This window comes from Xyrauchen texanus, chromosome 37 (genome assembly GCF_025860055.1).
Source record: "Xyrauchen texanus isolate HMW12.3.18 chromosome 37, RBS_HiC_50CHRs, whole genome shotgun sequence".
Lineage (NCBI taxonomy): Eukaryota > Metazoa > Chordata > Actinopteri > Cypriniformes > Catostomidae > Xyrauchen > Xyrauchen texanus.
In genome coordinates, this window is record NC_068312.1 from 9,121,804 (window position 1) to 9,142,109 (window position 20,306).

The following is a 20,306-nucleotide window of genomic DNA, read 5'->3' on the forward strand; positions in this document are numbered from 1 at the left end:
AAGTGGCAATATAAGCTGAACACATAACCACGTCCTTAATTAATTTTCACATTATGCGAATGAGTTCTGAAGCATCTTTAAAAAGCCCAAATACTTTAGGGCCTCTATAAAAGGGGGTGAAGCATGCTATCCTTCAACCCAGGATTAGTTTTTATTTTAAGAACATAATAATTACATTTCAATTACATGCATTGGGAAATAGTCTTAATTATAAATATACACATCTAAATATATGTACATGTCTTGGATGACTCCTTACCTTCTCTTGATTGAACGCATCCATTCTCTTCATGGCTGTATCCAGAGCGGTCATAGATTCAAGGAAAGCCTGATCCTGCTCACATAATGGATTACTCAACAAGTCCCCTGAGATCTTCACCGCTGCTTTAGACATTCCTGAAAAACAAACAAAAATGATCGTCTTTCATCCTAAAAACTAAAGAGCGGCAACATCAACAGAAAATCCCCAAATGGTCAACTGCTTTCCATCTCTGGGCTGAGATAACGCTTATATTGATAAGTGTCATTCGCAAACTAAATTAAAAACAGAATGGTGTCTGTTGAAAAAGATCACGCCTTTGCGTGGCAAGAACTTAAAGAGTGCCAAGTGATTTTGCAAACATATGACACAATGACACGCTTGTTTAATGAACAAGAATGGAATATAAGCTACAGTTGAAGTGAGAAGTTTACATACACCTTAGTCAAATACATTTAAACTCTGTTTTTCACAATTCCTGACATTTAATCATAGAAAGAATTCCCTGTCTTGGGTCAGTTAGAATCACTACTTTATTTTAAGAATGTGAAATGTCAGAATAATAGTAGAGATAATTGTTTATTATCACATTCCCAGTGGGTCAGAAGTTTACATACACTTTGTTAGTATTTGGTAGCATTGCCTTTTATATTGTTTAACTTGGGTCAAATGTTTTGGGTAGCCTTCCACAAGCTTCTCACAGTAAGTTGCTGGAATTGTGGCCCATTCCTCCAGACAGAACTGGTGTAACAGTCAGGTTTGTAGGCCTCCTTGCTCGCACACGCTTTTTCAGTTCTGCCCTCAAATTTTCTATTGGATTGAGGTCAGGGCTTTGTGATGGCCACACCAATACCTTGACTTTGTTGTCCTTAAGCAATTTTGCCACAACTTTGGAGGTATTCTTGGGGTCTTGAGATGTTGCTTCAATATATCCACACAATTTTCCTTCCTCATGATGCCATCTATTTTGTAAAGTGCACCAGTTGTCCTACAGCAAAGCAAACCCCACAACATGATGCTGCCACCCCATGTTTCACAGTTGGGATGATGTTCTTTGGCTTGGAAGCCTCACATTTTTCCTCAACATTAAGATGGTCTTTATCGTTGCAAAATTTCACCAGAGGAAATTTGTCCCCATGTGCACTAGCAAACTGTAGTCTGGCTTTTTTATGGCAGTTTGAGCATTGGCTTCTTCCTCGCTGAGCAGCCTTTCAGGTTATGTTGATAAAGGACTTGTTTTACTGTGGATATAGATACTTGTCAACCTGTTTCCTCCATCACCTTCACAAGGTCTTTTGCTGTTGTTCTGGGATTGATTTGCACTTTTCACACCAAACTATGTTCATCTCTATGAGACAGAATGCATCTCCTTCCCGAGCGGTATGATGGCTGCATGGTCCCATGGTGTTTATACTTGCGTACTCTTGTTTGTACAGATGAACGTGGAACCTTCGGGCATTTGGAAAGAGCTCACAAGGATGAACCAGTTTTTTCAAGTCAAGCAAAGAGGCACTGAGTTTGAAAGAAGACCTTAAAATACATCCACAGGTACACCTCCAATTCAGTACACCTCCTGTCAGAAGCTAATTGGCTAATTCTTTAAAGTCTTTACCTTGTTTTCTGGAATTTTCCAACCTGCTTAAAAGCACAGTTAAATTAGTGAATGTAAACTTCTGACCCACTGGAATTGTGATATAGTCAATTAAAAGTGAAAAAATCTGTCTGTAAACAATTGTTGGAAAACTTACTTGTGTCATGCACCAAGTAGATGTCCTAAACAACTTGCCAAATCTATAGTTTACTAATCTAAAATCAGTAGAGTGGTTACATTTGTTTTAACTTATGACTTCAACTGTAGCATGGAACAGATGATAGAATTGTTACTGTTATTTAAATTAAATTCATTATTTTTCTCAAATTTCTACAAACAATAGAAAAAATAATGCATTTAATCCATTTTGGAATAAGGCTGCAACATAACAAAATGAGGAAAAAGTGAAGCTCTGTGAATACTTTCCGGATGCACTGTATATACAAAATACACTTATATTTAAGATACAAGTCTAAATATCTTATATGCTGCTTCTCAAGTAAATGTATCTTGTTTTAAGGATTTTTAGACAATTTGAAATGGAAAACTAGACAAAAACACGATGCATTTTTTTTTTTTTTTTTTGCAGTAAATGTCTTTACTGAAATAACTTAACAAAAAGTATTTTTTCCCTTTAATTCAGTGAATGTCATTTAGAGGTTATTTTTAAAAGATGATTTTGTCCTCTTTATTGTTAGTAAGCACATTTAATACAACCTTTTAAGTCAGTGCACAAGCTGAATAGTCAGTTAAGAGCTAATGATTAATCGTTGCAATAATCACAGAATAGTCAAATAATCGTTCTAATAATCGTTAGATTAGTCGATTATCAAAATAATCATTAGTTGCAGCCCTGGCACAATTATATTTTTGTCTACAAAATGAATTTCAAACATTTAAGCATTATCAGCCAGGTAGGGAATGAGGTTTTGCCCCAAGTGAAGGAGTTCAAGTACCTGGGGGTCTTGTTCACGAGTGAGGGGACAATGGAGCGGGAGGTTGGCCGGAGAATCGGGGCAGCGAGGGCGGTATTGCACTCGCTCTATCGCACCGTTGTCATGAAAAGAGAGCTGAGCCGAAAGGCAAAGCTCTCGATCTACAGGTCAACTTTTGTTCCTACCCTCACCTATGGTCATGAAGGTTGGGTCATGACCGAAAGAACTAGGTCGCGAGTACAAGTGGCCGAAATGGGCTTCCTCAGAAGGGTGGCGGGCTTCTCCCTTAGAGATAGGGTGAGGAGCTCAGTCATCCGTGAGGAGCTCGGAGTAGAGCCGCTGCTCCTTTGCGTTGAAAGGAGTCAGTTGAGGTGGTTTGGGCATCTGGTAAGGCTGCCCCCTGGCCGCCTCCCTAGGGAGGTGTTTTAGGCACGTCCAGCTGGGAGGAGGCCTCGGGGAAGACCCAGGACTAGGTGGAGAGATTACATCTCCACACTGGCCTGGGAACGCCTCGGGGTCCCCCAGTCAGAGCTGGTTAATGCGGCTCGGGATAGGGAAGTTTGGGGCCCCCTGCTGGAGCAGCTGCCCCCGCGACCCGACTTCGGATAAGCGGTTGAAGATGGATGGATGGATGGATGGATGGACATTTAAGCATACGCCTTCAGATCAAAAGATTTTTAAGATCATGAGAAACATTTCAGTCAAGTGTTTCAAAAGTTTTGACCGGTAGTGTATATATCAAGAAAACTCCATTCATTTGTTAAAGAGGATTTTCAGGAACATTCACAGCTGAAAAATAAACTACATAATGATTATTAGGGCTACACAATTAAATAAATTAATGATGACAGTTTCTGCCACTCACGGTTAATTAAGCATGACGTCTATGGTAGTAGTGAGCTTGCAAGCAGAAATTATCAGCCAGGTAAAAAGTTGCAAATAGTTGTTCATTTTCATTACAGATCATTACATATTTTATACATTTCATTACATACACTCACCTAAAGGATTATTAGGAACACCTGTTCAATTTCTCATTAATGCAATTATCTAATCAACCAATCACATGGCAGTTGCTTCAATGCATTTAGGGGTGTGGTCCTGGTCAAGACAATCTCCTGAACTCCAAACTGAATGTCAGAATGGGAAAGAAAGGTGATTTAAGCAATTTTGAGCGTGGCATGGTTGTTGGTGCCAGACAGGCCGGTCTGAGTATTTCACAATCTGCTCAGTTACTGGGATTTTCACACACAACCATTTCTAGGGTTTACAAAGAATGGTGTGAAAAGGGAAAAACATCCAGTATGTGGCAGTCCTGTGGGCTGAAAATGCCTTGTTGATGCTAGAGGTCAGAGGAGAATGGGCCGACTGATTCAAGCTGATAGAAGAGCAACTTTGCCTGAAATAACCACTCGTTACAACCGAGGTATGCAACAAAGCATTTGTGAAGCCACAACACGCACAACCTTGAGGCGGATGGGCTACAACAGCAGAAGACCCCACCGGGTACCACTCATCTCCACTACAAATAGGAAAAAGAGGCTACAATTTGCAAGAGCTCACCAAAATTGGACAGTTGAAGACTGGAAAATGTTGCCTGGTCTGATGAGTCTCGATTTCTGTTGAGACATTCAGATGGTACAGTCAGAATTTGGCGTAAACAGAATGAGAACATGGATCCATCATGCCTTGTTACCACTGTGCAGGCTGGTGGTGGTGGTGTAATGGTGTGGGGGATGTTTTCTTGGCACACTTTAGGCCCCTTAGTGCCAATTGGGCATCGTTTAAATGCCACGGCCTACCTGAGCATTGTTTCTGACCATGTCCATCCCTTTATGGCCACCATGTACCCATCCTCTGATGGCTACTTCCAGCAGGATAATGCACCATGTCACAAAGCTCGAATCATTTCAAATTGGTTTCTTGAACATGACAATGAGTTCACTGTACTAAAATGGCCCCCACAGTCTCCAGATCTCAACCCAATAGAGCATCTTTGGGATGTGGAGGAACGGGAGCTTCGTGCCCTGGATGTGCATCCCACAAATCTCCATCAACTGCAAGATGCTATCCTATCAATATGGGCCAACATTTCTAAAGAATGCTTTCAGCACCTTGTTGAATCAATGCCACGTAGAATTAAGGCAGTTCTGAAGGCGAAAGGGGGCCAAAACAGTATTAGTATGGTGTTCCTAATAATCCTTTAGGTGAGTGTATTTTATACATTTCATTACATATTTTAAATAATTAATTATAAAAGAGGATTCAAGTGTGAACAACATACAGAGTATCTGTTTTTAATGGCAGTAAAGCATGGGCAATACAAGACACAGATTTGGTCAAAATGAATCATTCACTAGTTTGTAGTTTTAACAACTTGTTCAACATGAGAGCTACGGTTTCAATGTCATTTTATGTGGTTTTTTTTGTTGTTTTTTTTTTGTCCTATTAGACTTGATAGCTAAGCCGTGGCAACAGTATTTTTTTGTTCAAATTGTGCATCCATGCCTTTTAAAAATAAATAAATAAAATTAAAGAATAATTGTGATTAATAACCATGATTTAACTTTGAGCAAAATAATCATGTTATCATTTTCAAAATTATTATGCATCCCTAATGATTGTGATTATATAATTTGCTCACCCTCATGCCATCCCAGATGTGCGTGCCTTCATTTCTTCTTCTGAACACAAACAACAATTTTTACAAGAATATCTCAGCTCTGTTGGAACTCGCAATGCAAGTGAATAGTGACCAAATTTTTTAAGCTCCAAAATTACATAAAGGAAGCATAAAAGTAATTCATAAGACTAAAGAGGTTAAACCCATGTCATTTGAAGAAATATGATAAGTGTGGGTGGAAACAGATTGATATTTAAGTCATTGTTTTACTATAAATCTCGACTTTAACTTTCACTCGGGGGGGGGGGTTGTGATTCACAATCTTCATGCAAATCGACTCCTACTGGGAAGGAAGGTGGATTTATAGTAAAAATTACTTAAATATGTATCTGTTTCACACCCACACCGATCACATTGCTTCTGAAGGTGTAGATTTAACCACTGGAGTCGTATGGACTACTTTTTATGCTGCCTTTGTGTGCTTTTTGGAGCTACTCATTCATTGTGAAGACCTACAGCGCGGAGATATTTTTCTAAAAATCTTAATTTGTTTTCTGCAGCAGAAAGAAAGCCATACACATCTATGAGGGTGAGCAAATGATGAGAGAAATTCATTTTTGGGTGAACCATCCCTTTTCACAATTAGTGTTAATGTGGCTTTGGTGCTTACTTACTATTCCAAATCCCAAGTCTCAGTGATTTTAAGATCCCAAAATACAGATCAGTTCTTCTCAAAATCATATTACATATTCTTATTTGTCCATTATGAAACACGATCCTTTATCATAGTTCTTAAATATGAAACGCACAAACAAACAGGGACCACGACATTTTAAACTTTCCCCATTTTTCCTGACTTTACACCAATTAGGTAAAGTAAATCAAGCCTCTACTCTGTTTGGAGTGAGAGGTGTAGAGGGGTGGAAATTTTATCTGGCTTCCTTCCTGGTGTGTGTCTGATCTGTATTGATGCTGACATGCTCATATGATCAACATTCTGACTTTAAGCAGCTCTGTCAGGGAAGGCGATGGACAGTAATTGGCATTGGCACTACTGAGGCATCAGAACACAATCAGAGCTCTTTAGTGAATATTCATCATCTTCGTCAACTCTCTAACGACTCCTTCCATCCTGCAATCGACTTATGAAAAGCTATAAATCTTTGTTCTATTGCAGGTGTTCTCTCACAGATTTGAAAGATACATTTCTTTATAACATCTCTAAAACATCTCAATATAATTGCGTGCTCAAGACTTTTGACCTTTTGAGAACTTTGCAGATTCTAGACAAAGGGCTTTCTGTTAGATATGAACCACGCACATGTTTGACTGCTGATATACTTCCCTGCGGTGAGGACTGATGCAAACAGTGCAGCTCAGCTGTGTAGTGCACATAACCTCAGACAACCGGTGTAGCAAATGGTTACTCACCATGACAGAGTGGCCACATTTTCACCACAGTAAAGACAAATGAGCTTCCTTATTGAATGCGACCTCAGAATTCAGCAGAAAGCTCTGCAAATTTCCATAGAATACTAACGGCCATCAATCACTATAAGTCCTTTACCAGTGGTCGGCAACCTATGGCATGTATGCCAGCACTGCCAAGTGAAGGGGTAATCACTGGCATGCGAGCAACAGTGAGAGAAGAGTAGGCCATTGCATGCCAATATACCTTTTGTTGTAATCCTTCGACGTGATCAAGCAAGTGTTTTTTTTTGTTGAATGGGAGACTAGGGTATAGTTATATAGCCAAATGCGCATCACAAGCCGGAGGTGCAGCGCTTCACTTTCCAGAAACAGTAGCTTGACTTTTCTTTAGCTGAAATCAGTCTGTGCTTAGTAAAATTCGAAAAACTGCCCCCAGTGGCCAAATCGGTAAGTGCTGTTGTGCATATGGGCACGTGTGAGCTCCATTTTCCAGGTAAAATCTCCACGTATTGGTGACAAAAGTCAGGTTGTGAAGGGAGTTGTTTTCAGCTGTACAGGCTATAATACAGTGAAGACAAATGCACATGGCATAAACTGTACCACCAAACCCCAAACCTAAAACTAACCATCAGTGGAGTACAAATGTAATGTTAGAGGGAAAATGCAACCTCTGAATTGCGCTCGTCACTGATTGTGCAAACATGATAACTTTGTTTCAATGTGTGATCCAAATGAATGGAGCTGATGCATAAATGTCTGACAGTAGATGCCGCTTGTTGGCGAGTCAGCATTATGTGGCCGATCCTAGGTCACCGTAACTCAAGGAAACAACATGCCGACATCCTGTGTGATCATGTTGCACTTTCTGTGAACCGTGCGAGTAAACACGTCCGTGGTTAAGTGGATGACAGCCTACATTTACGCGTTTTAAATGTAGCTTTTTTGCTTTTAGAACAATACATGTAACTAATTGACGTAATTAAGGCACTGCTTTCAATCCATGAGATTTTCTACCCAGCATACATCCTCAAACCACAGTGCTGGCGACTCACATTAAACCTGGAAATAAAGTCTCAGGATTTGATCACATGTTTGACATATAAGGAATACGAAATATTGAATAAATAAATATTAAGATTCCACCCAATTTCTTGGTCACTTATGACCATTAAGATTTCTTCCATTAAAGCACACACACAAAATGCTCTGTAGAAAAACGCACATGCTGCATCTCATAATCATCAGGTTTTGGACAAACTTTTCACTCAAACGGTTATGCTGAATATAGAAACATAGAAGCAGTTTCACAAGTGAGACAAACTTAAAAACGGTTATGCTGAATATAGAAGCATAGAAGCAGTTTCACAAGTGAGACAAACTTAAAGCACACATACCTGTGTACGTGAGTGTGGGGGGGTGGGGGGGTTTGAGATATACAAAATCTGCACCTCAGACAGGCTTGTTACTTGTATGACCAGTAAAACCACTGATATGACGGTTGAAAGGAGTTATACTTCAAAAAGTGTCAAAGATGATCATTGGTTCTTGGTTACAAACCTAAATCAGCCTCTGTGCTTTTCTTCATGTCTTTATGCAGCTTCTTTGTCTGTTCTTCCAACCTAAAAAATGAATATAGACATTATATAGCATAGAAAAACAAAATGGAAAACAGGACAGAATGTTGGAATAGTAAAACTGCCATCTGATAACAGCACCATTACTATTCCTACTATTTAGAGAAAATGTGTACATATGGACTCTGTACATTACAAACTAAATGTAATAATCGGCCAAATTATAGTGAGACAAGTTATATTATCATTTTAGAGTGTCACATGCTCTTATCATATTTAAATCAGAGATAGCACAATCGGAGCTATTTTAAAAATGCTCATCTGTGAGTATCCATTCATGTTTCTGTACAACAGTAGTGTTTTCTGAGAGGCAGACGAGATCATTCACAGGGTCTTTCACTGTGGTGACCAATTCACACCCGCTGGGGGTGTTAACAACTGCAATTACCGTACTACTGCATCTGACTCCAGTATGTATGTATTTGCGGTGGTGGTGGTGATGGGGGTTGCGGGGGCTGGCCATTATAATCAATTAGGTGGAAAATTAGACATGGACTGGGGGACTCCCCAGAGGAACCGCTCACGGCACTCGTACAGCAATTAAGGAATACCAGCGGGAGATACGCTGGTGAAATTGGTATTTTTTTACTGTACAATTTGAGAACGAATAAAAGAAAGACAAAAGGTGGAAAAAAAAGAGTGTTGTTAAGTATATCACCTTTATATCAGGATGCAAAAAAAAAAAAAAAACGTAAAAAAACTATTCAAGAGATAAAGAGGAGGTGGAAGGAATCAGGATTAACTGGCAAGAAATAACAAGACATGATAAAGGGCCCATTACAGTAGGTGCTAATAGAGTAGCGCTGGCCCAGCTGCTCCAGACGGCTGTCATGCGAACAAGCCACCAGCACACCTCGTTCTAACACGTGAATGGCATTTAGAGTTCAAACAGGTCACAAGCCAACACATTAGCACCAAACCTCCACATGCTGACTGAGGTAAGGGGGGTAGGAGAAGGTGAAAAGAAAATGTCTTGGGCCAAAGTCCTATTGGCACAGAGCATGGATTTCCAGCATGACAGGATGTTAATAAAGCAATAAGTCACTCAAGACTGTGCGTTATAATGATATAGTGTGTTACAGAGATTTATTGTGATATCATTTCTTGCATCTATCGGCAACTCCTAGTGAAAATATATCCATTACATTTTATGGCTGGGTTGTATTAAGCTTTATTATGGAATTTATTAAGGAATATTACGGCTTCAATACAAGTTAATTGAAAGCATTTGTGGCATAATGTTGATTACCACAAAAAATGTATTTTGTTTTGTTAAAAAAAATAAACAATCTGGGTTACAGTAAGGCACTTAGGAAGTGAATGGGGCCCATCTGTAAACATTAAAATACATACTGTTCAAAAGTATAGCCAATATGCATGTTAACTGTCACAGTCCTATCACTCCATCCTTCTGGGTTTTTGTCTGACAGGACCATGGCATCATCTTTCCATGTCTTGCATTTCGTTGTCTGTTTTGGTGTGAGAGCAGAGTTTCGGTTGTATTCCTTCTGTGCGCTCTGCAATCTTTCTTGTTTCGTATCTGGTGCATGGTGTCTGGATCCTGACTTCCTGTATGTTTCGGTTTCTGTCTGTGTTGAGATCTGGACACTCATGCTCCATGTCTGTCTGTTATTGATGTGGGTGCATCGTGCTTATGTCATCTTGGCAGCATGCACTCGTGTCAGTAGTATATGTCTGTCTTTCCCGAACACTTTGCGTGAGATTTGGCATTTGCATGTCATTCAGGCGTTTTGTTGTCTTGTAAGAGCACATGAATTTGTTTTGTTTCTGTATTGCTGCATGTTCTCTGTCTCATGTCATACCCCACCTCCTTGTTTGCCCATTATTAGTTCATTTGTTACATCTGCCCTGCATTAACCTGTTTGATTTCCTTCCCTATATTAGTCTCCTCATATATGCTGTACAGTGCCAGTTCATCTTGTGTTTCTTGTGTGTTTCAATCGGTCTAGTTGGTCGGTTTTATGAGGGCACTCCCCACACGGAGGTAGACAGCTTGGCCATTGTCCCCACACCTCAAAGGAGGAAGCAGAGAAGGAAGCCCAGCCCAGCCCCTCAGCTGATTCCAACACTACCGACCGCCAGGAGATTCCCCTGCTGCTGCCCACACTTGCCACCGTCAACGAGCCAGCACCAATGCCTGCCGTTTCACGAGCCAGCACCCACGCCTGCCACGCTCAACGAGCCAGCACCCACGCCTGCCATGGTCAAAGAGCCAGTTCCTGAAGCCTTGTACATCCCAGAGCCAAAAGCCTCGACCGCCCCAGAACCAGCGGCTGAAGCCTCAGCTGTCCCAGTGCCAGTGTCCTTGGTCACAAAGGCCATGGAGGCCATTCCCCAGGCGCTGCCAGCGGTCTCAGCCATGGAAGACATTCCCCAGTCGCTCTCATGGCATCATCTTTCCATGTCTTGCGTTTCGTTGTCTGTTTTGGTGTGAGCGCAGAGTTTCGGTTGTATTCCTTCCGTGCGCTCTGCAATCTTTCTTGTTTCGTGTCTTGTGCATGGTGTCTGGATCCTAACTTCCTGTATGCCATGGTCAATGAGCCAGTTCCTGAAGCCTTGCACATCCCAGAGCCAAAAGCCTCGACCGCCCTAGAACCAGCGGCTGAAGCCTCAGCTGTCCCAGTGCCAGTGTTCTTGGTCACAAAGGCCATGGAGGCCGTTCCCCAGGCGCTGCTAGCAGTCTCAGCCATGGAAGACATTCCCCAGTCACTCCCATGGCATCATCTTTCCATGTCTTGCCTTTCGTCGTCTGTTTTTTCTCTCAGCGCTCCCGGCCATGGAGGCCGTTCACCAGTCACTGCCAGTGCTTGGTGTGAGCATCAGACCCTGCCTTTACCCTGAAGCCTCCTCCCAGGCTGCTAGAACCTGCCTTCGCCCTGAGGTCTCATTCCATGCCCCCAGACATTGCCGCCATCCAGGCCGCCGGACACGGCCTCTTTCCTGTAGCATCATCGTCCCATGTCTCTCTTGTGTTTTGCTGTCATGTGAGCACATGGTTTCAGTTGTATTCCCTGCCATGCGCTCTTCGGATTGTCTTGTTTTATGTCTGGAGCATGGTGTCTGGATCCTGACTTCATGTCTGGTTCAGTTTCAGTCTGAATCATGATCCGGACACTCATGCTCCATAACTGTCTGTTATTTACATGGGTGCATCACACTTATGTCACCTTGGCAGAATGCACTCCTGTCAATAGTTTATGTCTGTCTCTCATCAACACGGGAGCACCTCATGTTGCGCTTGCGTTGCACGCCCGGGTCGCCAGCTGTTGTTTTTGTCGCCTATTGCGTGCATCGTGTGACATTTGCCTCGCGATGTACTCTCAGGTTTCGTTTAGCGTGAGAATGCGTGAAATTTATTTGTTTGCCATTGCTATGCATTCTCTCATTTTGTTTGTCAGTTAGCATGGGCATATATTGCCTTGTTGTCTTGGCGATGAGCGCTCATGCCATTTGGGTGATTTGTTGTCTTGTGAGAGCACGTGGCTTTAATGTTTCTGCATCGCTGCATGTCTATCTGTCTTATGTCATACCCCACGTCCTTGTTTGCCCATTATTAGTTCATTTGTTACACTTGCCCTGCATTAACCTGTTTGATCTCCTCCTCATGTGTGCTGTCCAGTGCCAGTTCATCTTGCGTGTCTTGTGTGTTTCGGTCGGTCTAGTTGGTTCGTTGCATTCCATATTGATTCTGTTCCATTGTACTTTCTGGTTTTGGTCCGGTCGGTCCTGTCTCCAGTATCCCCTGCCCCAGCCTGGATTATTTACTTTGTGTTTTTTCCCTTCGGGGTAGTTTATTATTAAATAAACCATTATTTTTCTCTCTGCTTTTGGGTCCTGAGTCTTTCAATCCATGACAGTTAATTTGTGTTATAAAATTGCTTGCTATCTTTTTTACAAATTCATTGCCATGATAACGTAATGCTGTAAAACCTTACAACCACAAATGACAGAATTATTTATTTAAACCATTTTAAATCTCAAATAATGACAGAAGGATTAATTTAAGTGCTTTTATAAAATTATAAGCTTCCAAAAATGGTCCCCATTCAGTTCCATTTTGTACCTCAATGGAATCTCAATATTTGCCTTTTTAAAGAAAAGGAGGGACAAGTTAAAATATTTTTTTGTGGTGAACAAGCTTAACTTGGATTGAAACTGGAATATTAATTTAAAATAGTTTTTATAAAGATTAGTCACAAATAGCAACTACTAGCTGATGAAATAATCTAGAGCTGAGAATAACTGGAAAAAAGTATGTCCAATATGGCTGTCAATGTCGACCAATTCTTATATATATATATATTTTTTTTTACTTAATGAATTGCATGCAATGCTGAATAATTAAATTAATTGCAAATAATCGCATTTCAATATTTGCTGAGAAAGGCCTCCAAATCAAGACAATTCAATAATACAAGCAAAATAATACTAAAATTATAATTTAGATAATAAATGATAATAATGGCTTCTTTCCATTTCATTGAACATATGCCTATAACTGATAGACAGCCCATGGCAACCCTAAAGGGCTGTGCTATTTTTCTTGATCTTCAGTATTCACTAGTGCATTGGGGAAACATGAAATAAGCCATTACCACCCCAAATAATTTCACGAAGACAACAGGAATTGTGTTTTGATGCCTAAAAGCTCAGCGTGTGTGTTGTTGCATAATGAGAGGCGTTCTGATAGCAATCAAACCAGAGGAGCGGCCCTCTCAGATAAGTGCTCAGGCCCCTACATGTCTGTGCCCACCCCTTGAGTGTGTGTGTGATATATGTTTTATAACTCTCTATACTGAGACTCCACCTACACAAACAAAACTAAAGTGACAGGGTTAGGTGAGGCGACACAAAACACATACATCTCAACCTGTGACCTTTGGCCAGATTCAACAAGTAAAGGGATATGATAAGTATGCAGAACAGAATTGATATATGTAGGTGAATTACATGAAAATGTTCAGGTCACATTTCACCCCAAAATAAAAAAACTACTTTATAAAATATATTTTTATCATAAAGAAGTACAATTAAGATTTTGTGTATCATGTGTATCATGACATCAATGAAAATGATCTCTCTTAATTGTCATTACCTTAATGCATCTGGAAGATTTACTTTTAGTTTTTCTGTAATTCCCATTATTCTCAAACGTTAATCTATTTAGATTCACATTTAAAAATCATGATTTTTGATTATTTAAATCATAATTTCAAAAAAGAAATACTACTATGATGCGTACAGTTAGAGCAGGTTAACAGGTTTCAGGCCCTTCCTGGAAGTAAATACTTCACAATTTAAATATACATAATTATTTTTTACATTATGGTAATAAGAATTGAGAATGAGTTTAAAGGGACAGTTCACCAAAAAAAATTAAATTCTCTAATAATTTACTAACCCTCATGCCATCCCAGATGTGTATGACTTTCTTCTGTCAACACAGTTTATGTTTTTAAGAAGAATATCTCAGCTCTGTAGGTCCATACAATGCAAGTGAATGGGTGCCAAAATGTTGAAGCTTCAAAAAGCACATATTGGCAGGATATAAGTAATCCATACAACTCTAGTGTTTTAATCCATATCATCAGAAGTGATATAATAGGTGTGGATGAGAAACAGATCAATATTCAAGTCCTTTTTTGATTGAAATACTTCTCCCTGCCCAGTAGGGGGAGGTATGCATGAAGAATGTAAATCACCAAAAACACAAGAAGAATGTAAAAGTGATCAGTTTCTCACCCACACCTATCAAATCACTTCTGAAGACACTGATTTAACCACTGGAGTCTTCCGGATTTTATGCTGACTTTATTTGGAGCTTCAAAAATTTGGCACTCATTCACTTGCATTGTATGCACCAAAAGAGCTGAGAAATTCTTCTAAAAATCTTCATTTGAGTTCAGCAGATGAATGAAAGTCACACACATTTGGGATGGCATAAGAGTGATTAACCGATGAGAGAATTTTCATTTTTTCCATTTAATATTTTAGTAAAATAGGACCTGGACCTTGTGAAATAATGTTAATTAAATAACAGTAATTTATGTGAATCTGATTAATGTGAATTTACATGGCCTACAAAGCAGTACACCTGAAGTTTACTGGACAAATTGTTTTGGTCAGAAAATACACCACAAGTACATTTTTATAAAGGAAAAAAATATAAAGAAAAAAAAGTTTTCTTGTCAAGTCAGCCTCTCACCTGGAACACTGAAAAACCCTGTATATGTCTTTATTTTATCATAGAATCACATACATTTTGAAAATGATGTGGTGTCATTGAAAATAACAAATGATGTGTCAGGTTCTCTTTGCAAACTAAACCAACGCAGTGGTTTTGATCAAATAAAAAGGTTTCAGATCCAATGCCATTCTATTTTTAAACCTGATGCTTTGCTTCGGTGGAGTATGTTGGGAAACAAATATTTGAGTGTTCGGTGTCTTTCAAGTGCGATCTTTTGGTGCACAATTGCAGGCAAGATAATGATACTCAAACCAAGTTCTGTGAGCAACCGAACGCAACAAATATAAACTGAAACAACAACAATGGACATCAGCTTACTTTTGAAGCTTCTCATATTCCCGCTCAAAGTCCCTTTCAACCTGTGGAAACACAGAGAAGACATGTGAGAGTGGATAGAAGGATCTCTTTAAAAGAAGTGTGTGGGCAAACTGCTCTAGTTTTCTACATGCTCTCTTGGGTATGTACTCACAAATACAGCACCTACAGCGCTACAGAACCTTAGAGTATGTTAAGATTGTAAAGCCATTTTGCCAATAGATGTATCAGAGATCAACAACAAGGGATGTTTTACTTCAACTTTTACTTGCCCTGCCTATTTTTCAATGAACTCACCAGAATTTGTTTTATATATATATATATATATATATATATATATATATATATATATATATATATATATCCCCTTATAATCCTACATTTTTCATTAAACTTTAAGCACTTTAATTTTCAACAAATAATTTATTGTTTTCAATTTGGAATAATAACTGGAAGAGCTAAATTGTAACTCAGTGACAACAACAAATTCATAAAGAGGTTTGTTGGAAAGAGATGGACTTTTTTCTTTTCTTTTAAACCCATGCAACCCAATTTATACAAATTTCCACATTTCTCTGCCTAAATTTTTGGCAAAATGATTTATACGTGGCTCGTTGTATGAAATGCGGCAGTTTCCTGGTAAAATGAGGCGCAACAACAACGACTTTAGTCACTTTCAAACTAAACATGAGTAAAACGGCAGATTACCAGTTCATAGACACTTACTTTTCGCCCTGTTCCTCAAACAATATTATCTCGAACACTTTTACTGCATCATTATTTACAATTACATTTACAAGCTTGTTCAAATGCGAAAAAATTGCACATTAGCTCAACTGATAGAGCATTGCACTTGTGACATACATTACCGTGGTACGACTCGTGAAGAGCATGTGAGTCGACCCATGAGATGAAAGTGCCATAAAAGCTCTACAAAGTGATATTGTGGCTTGACCAACTGCGTTTTTCATGTAACATTAGTTTTTTAAGAAACTATCGGTCAGGTTCAGGATTTAGGTTTCAGGTAGAGGTAGATTTTGTTGATTTAAAACCCGATAGAGCATTGATCTTCAAAACTTGATCTCCTTAGGAGAACATTTAACTCACTTTTAATCGCCACTCAGTGGACATTTCACCTGGGAACTGCTGAGATCCATGTAAGAAACCACAAAATGTCATTTTGCAAGTCATGTTATTACGCTCAAGTAATTTTCATGAGATCAGGCTGCATTGGGCAATCCTTATTGTTCAGCCTTGCATATGTACAAAGAAAGAAAAAGTGCCTTGGACATCAGTTTGGGATGTTTTAGCCATTAGGTGAAATGTCAGAAGAACACCAACAAGATCAAATAAAAAGATCCTGGAAACAGAAGGAGCATAATCTTTCATTTGGAAATCAGTGGTCACTGGATGTCCTGTAATTAGTGCAGTACCAGTTAATTGCCACACTAGCTTGTGCCTGTGCCACCCTACCCGCTGCGTGTAGGGGGTTAATGATGCCATAATTGCAACAGCAGTGGTTCCTGTCCTGTGGTTTGGTGGGCAAAGTCTGTAAATAAACAATATCTGGGAAGGCAGGCAGGCAGTGGCGACCCCGTTTACAGCCGCGCGTCCGGCCTGTGGCCTGCCCACTCGCTGATGACAATGGAAAGGGTGTTGTAACAGGAAATAAAGCGAATTAAAGAACGAGGTAACAAAATAAGAAGTTGATTTACCTCTCTAAGAGGAAGAGATCAGGATACCCACTCAAAGGCAAACAAGAGTACGGTATAAACAACAGAGAAGCATAGATTTGGAAAAGAGATGCTCATTGCTTATAGGAATATCATCTTATAATTATTTAATAAACTAATATCTATGTACCGAACACGTGGCTTGCTGTCAGTTACCAAAGACATTCATTTCGACTCATCCCTCAGTGCGTATAAACGAACCGGAAGCATGTTTACATTAATGTATTCACAGCGGAAACCTATTAAGAGGAAGAATGCTCAGACAAAGAGTAATTACAGACAGCTCCTCTGGTGACCTACAGCTCAAAAAGGTGACTGCTGCTTGTTTCTGTTGTTCATAAGAGCAGGTCAAGTTGATGTGGGTGTAAACATGGGTGTTGAGAAAACTCTTATTTCTGTTGTCCATGATACAGTGGACCTACAAATTATTTGGACACTTAAACCACATTGAAAAGTTTCTGAATGTCGTTGCATTACAACATAACAAACCAAGTAGCATCTGCAAACAAATGATGCCTGAGCTTTTCTCAGAACTAATGTCACATTTCTGAGGCATTTTGAAATTACTTAACCAACTGGTGTCAAGGTGATTTTTAGTGGATGTACAAGTCAGTTCCCCTCAAGTTCACACAGATGTCCTAACAGAGTAAATGCACATATGGACATTATCCACTAACACTTGAAAACCAGAAAATGTCCAAATACTTATCGTCTTCATTTTGAACCCCTTATATACAGTTTTGATTTACCCTTTAAAACCTAACACGCTTCTGAAATCATTTTTAGGTGAACTATACCTTTAATCAAATTGAAACACAACTGCCATGTTACATTTCTGGACATTTTAAGGACTGAAATGTGGCCCTGAAAGGAAAGAACTAACTGTTTTCAAACTAACTTCTAACTGTTGTTTAGGATGACTAAAGCATCCAAGCAAACCGTCTACTTATCTACCAGCAAGTGCATAGTTTAATGTGTCTGGCTATAAAGAGTAAAAATACCAAGTCTGGGATTCAGTATTTCTGAAAAAATGCCCAGAAGGAAGTGTTCCAGTCGGTTCTACAGACAGGATGCCCATTTTTGTCCTGTAATGTTAGTTATGTGAGAAAGTAGTGAAAATACAAACTGATATTTTGTTGATGGTGCATTCAGTATTTCTTTTTTTCCTCACTAAAAAGTTTTACTTCCAAAGAAATGACTTACATTTTAAACATATGTATACAATTACGACCACACACATATGATGAAGACTCCAGTCACATTAGTAAGTAACCTTATAAATCGATTTTAATCTAAATGGAGAGGGTCCCCTCATGGGAACGCCTTGTTAGGATCACATGACCAGTGGAAAACTACTCCTGACTTAATCTCAGAAACCACTCTGTTATTGGTCACTTTTACCGACAGTGAATAGTGAATTTCAACTATGGTGTTGGGAACTGAGTCAGTCGAAAATGACATATTCAAAAAATGACTGAGAACCCCTTTAAACAAATACCATTTGTTATATGTAAGCTGTGAGAAAGTGTAAAAGAACAAGATTTTAGCACTTACCGTTTTTGAAACAATTTGTTTCTTCGGTTGTCCGATTTTGAAAGGAATCCTAGGAAAACAGAGAGCACAATTATAAGGATTTTATATTGACTACTGTAGTTGTAATTAAAAAAAAAACGAATCTTCTTAAAAAAACATTTGATTTAAAGACCCCATGAAAACACCCACTTTTCTTCTGGGAAAACAGAGCAAAAATGTTGATGACTCAGTTTGCACTACAAATATCTTTGTCCAATCAAAATGTTATCTAGAATGTCCCTCCCCCTGCAAATAACCAGCAAGTCGCAAATCACGATTCATATATGTAGGCTATTTAAAAAAAAAAAAAAAAGAGGAGCCCTTTAGCATGACTCATCCAAAATTTCTGTCACCACAGGATAGAAAACTACACCAGGTCAAGCGATTTCATGGGGGTCTTTAAAGGCCATAACAGGTCACAGAGAATTTTGAGATACACTTTGAAAACCCCTGCAGCAAATTAAATCATCTCATATGGGTCATATAAATCTCTCAGAGACCTTCAAAGGATCCTAGTAATTAGAAGTGGCTGTCCACGTTGCCACAACTCTTCCTGTGGTCTGCCAGGGGAATTGGTATTTGTGCACATCATACACACATGTACTTTTCTGTGGTCTGCTACTACTGCAAACAGGAATTCACGCTCAAGAGCCTGTGCAGACTCAGGTGCACACATGATGCAGTCACACACATACATACTGGATGCCAGTCAACCACGCATAGAAACATGGCAGCAGACCACAGGTCACCTTCAGTTCACCATGGATTGTATTTCTGCTGTCTCAGATCTATTTTAGACTTGACAGAAGTATTTTTTCACTATAGTCTGTCACAGGTTTTTGGACCCCACTGTTTATGCGAAGTACTTTTGTATTTTCTGGGCCTAATTCATCAGTCACACAATAAACGTTCACTGCGGACACTCTTGATAGGGTTCAGTTCAGAGGGCAGTGGTGGCTCAGCGGACCAGAAGGTCAGGGGTTCAAGCCCCAACACCACCAAGACACCACTGTTGGGCCCTTGAGCAAGGCCCTTAAACCTATCTGCTCCAGGGGCGCCGTATCATGGCTGACCCTGCACTCTGACCCCAGCTTAGCTGGGATATGTGAAAAATAAATAATTTCACCATGTATATGCAGAAATGTATGTATAATGTGTGACAATTGATAAATTAAATTAAATTAAAATAGTTAAACAATAACAGATGAGCCCATGCATGACTGCCTTCAGCCCTAATAAAAAAAGATTTTTCAGGAAGCTTCATCCATTTCCACTTTGCAGCAGATCTGGACAGATCCTTGCTTGACACCAAAACCCAATTCTCTGGGTATGAAGAATTAACTTTGGTTTGGTATCCTTCCCCATTCAACCAAAAAAATAAATAAAATACTGATACGCCTACAAAGTCAGCCTTCAGTTAGGTCACAACGGTTGGTTTTGTCTTCAGATAAAATCTCATTTGAATTAACACATTATGCCATTCTGCCCACGTTTTCCCACGTTTTTGCTGTTAACTTACCAAGCGTAAAAACAGGAGATTGTCAGAATAATGCTGTCTAGAGTTGGAGAACCTCATGCTGGTTGAAGCTAAAGCAATACTTTGGACTTATGGAAATGTTATGGATTTATAAAGCTGAAAGATAAAAGTGTTTTTCAAAAAATCAGGAGAACAGTCCTACCAGAACTATATCCTTCCAGAACCCTTTCAATACAAACAGAATGCATTTGATTCTACCAGAACCCTGTTGTTTAACCAGAACCCTATATTTTTACCCAAACTCTATAAAAAACTACCAGAGCCCAACAGTTCTTTCAGAATCCTACAGTTTTACTAGAACATTGAAGTTCAAATAGAGCACGATAAATTCTACCAGAACCCTAAACATTCCAGAACCTTAAGGCTAATTTATAATTACTGGCCAAACAGGCTTCCTTTAGTTCACAT

The 20,306-nt window shown here is 39.5% G+C and overlaps 1 protein-coding gene across 1 annotated transcript in view; it reads right to left on the reverse strand.

Annotated features, from left to right (window-relative positions):
- The window catches only part of bin3 (bridging integrator 3), a 95,677-nt gene that overhangs the window by 48,210 nt on the left and 27,161 nt on the right, over positions 1-20,306 (reverse strand). Inside the window, exons 2-5 of the mRNA XM_052109148.1 lie at positions 18,344-18,392; positions 15,060-15,100; positions 8,397-8,458; positions 260-396 (exon numbers count right to left, since the gene is read on the reverse strand). Of these exons, the coding sequence (XP_051965108.1) occupies positions 260-396; positions 8,397-8,458; positions 15,060-15,100; positions 18,344-18,392 (289 nt within the window). The remainder of the gene's footprint in view (positions 1-259; positions 397-8,396; positions 8,459-15,059; positions 15,101-18,343; positions 18,393-20,306) is intronic.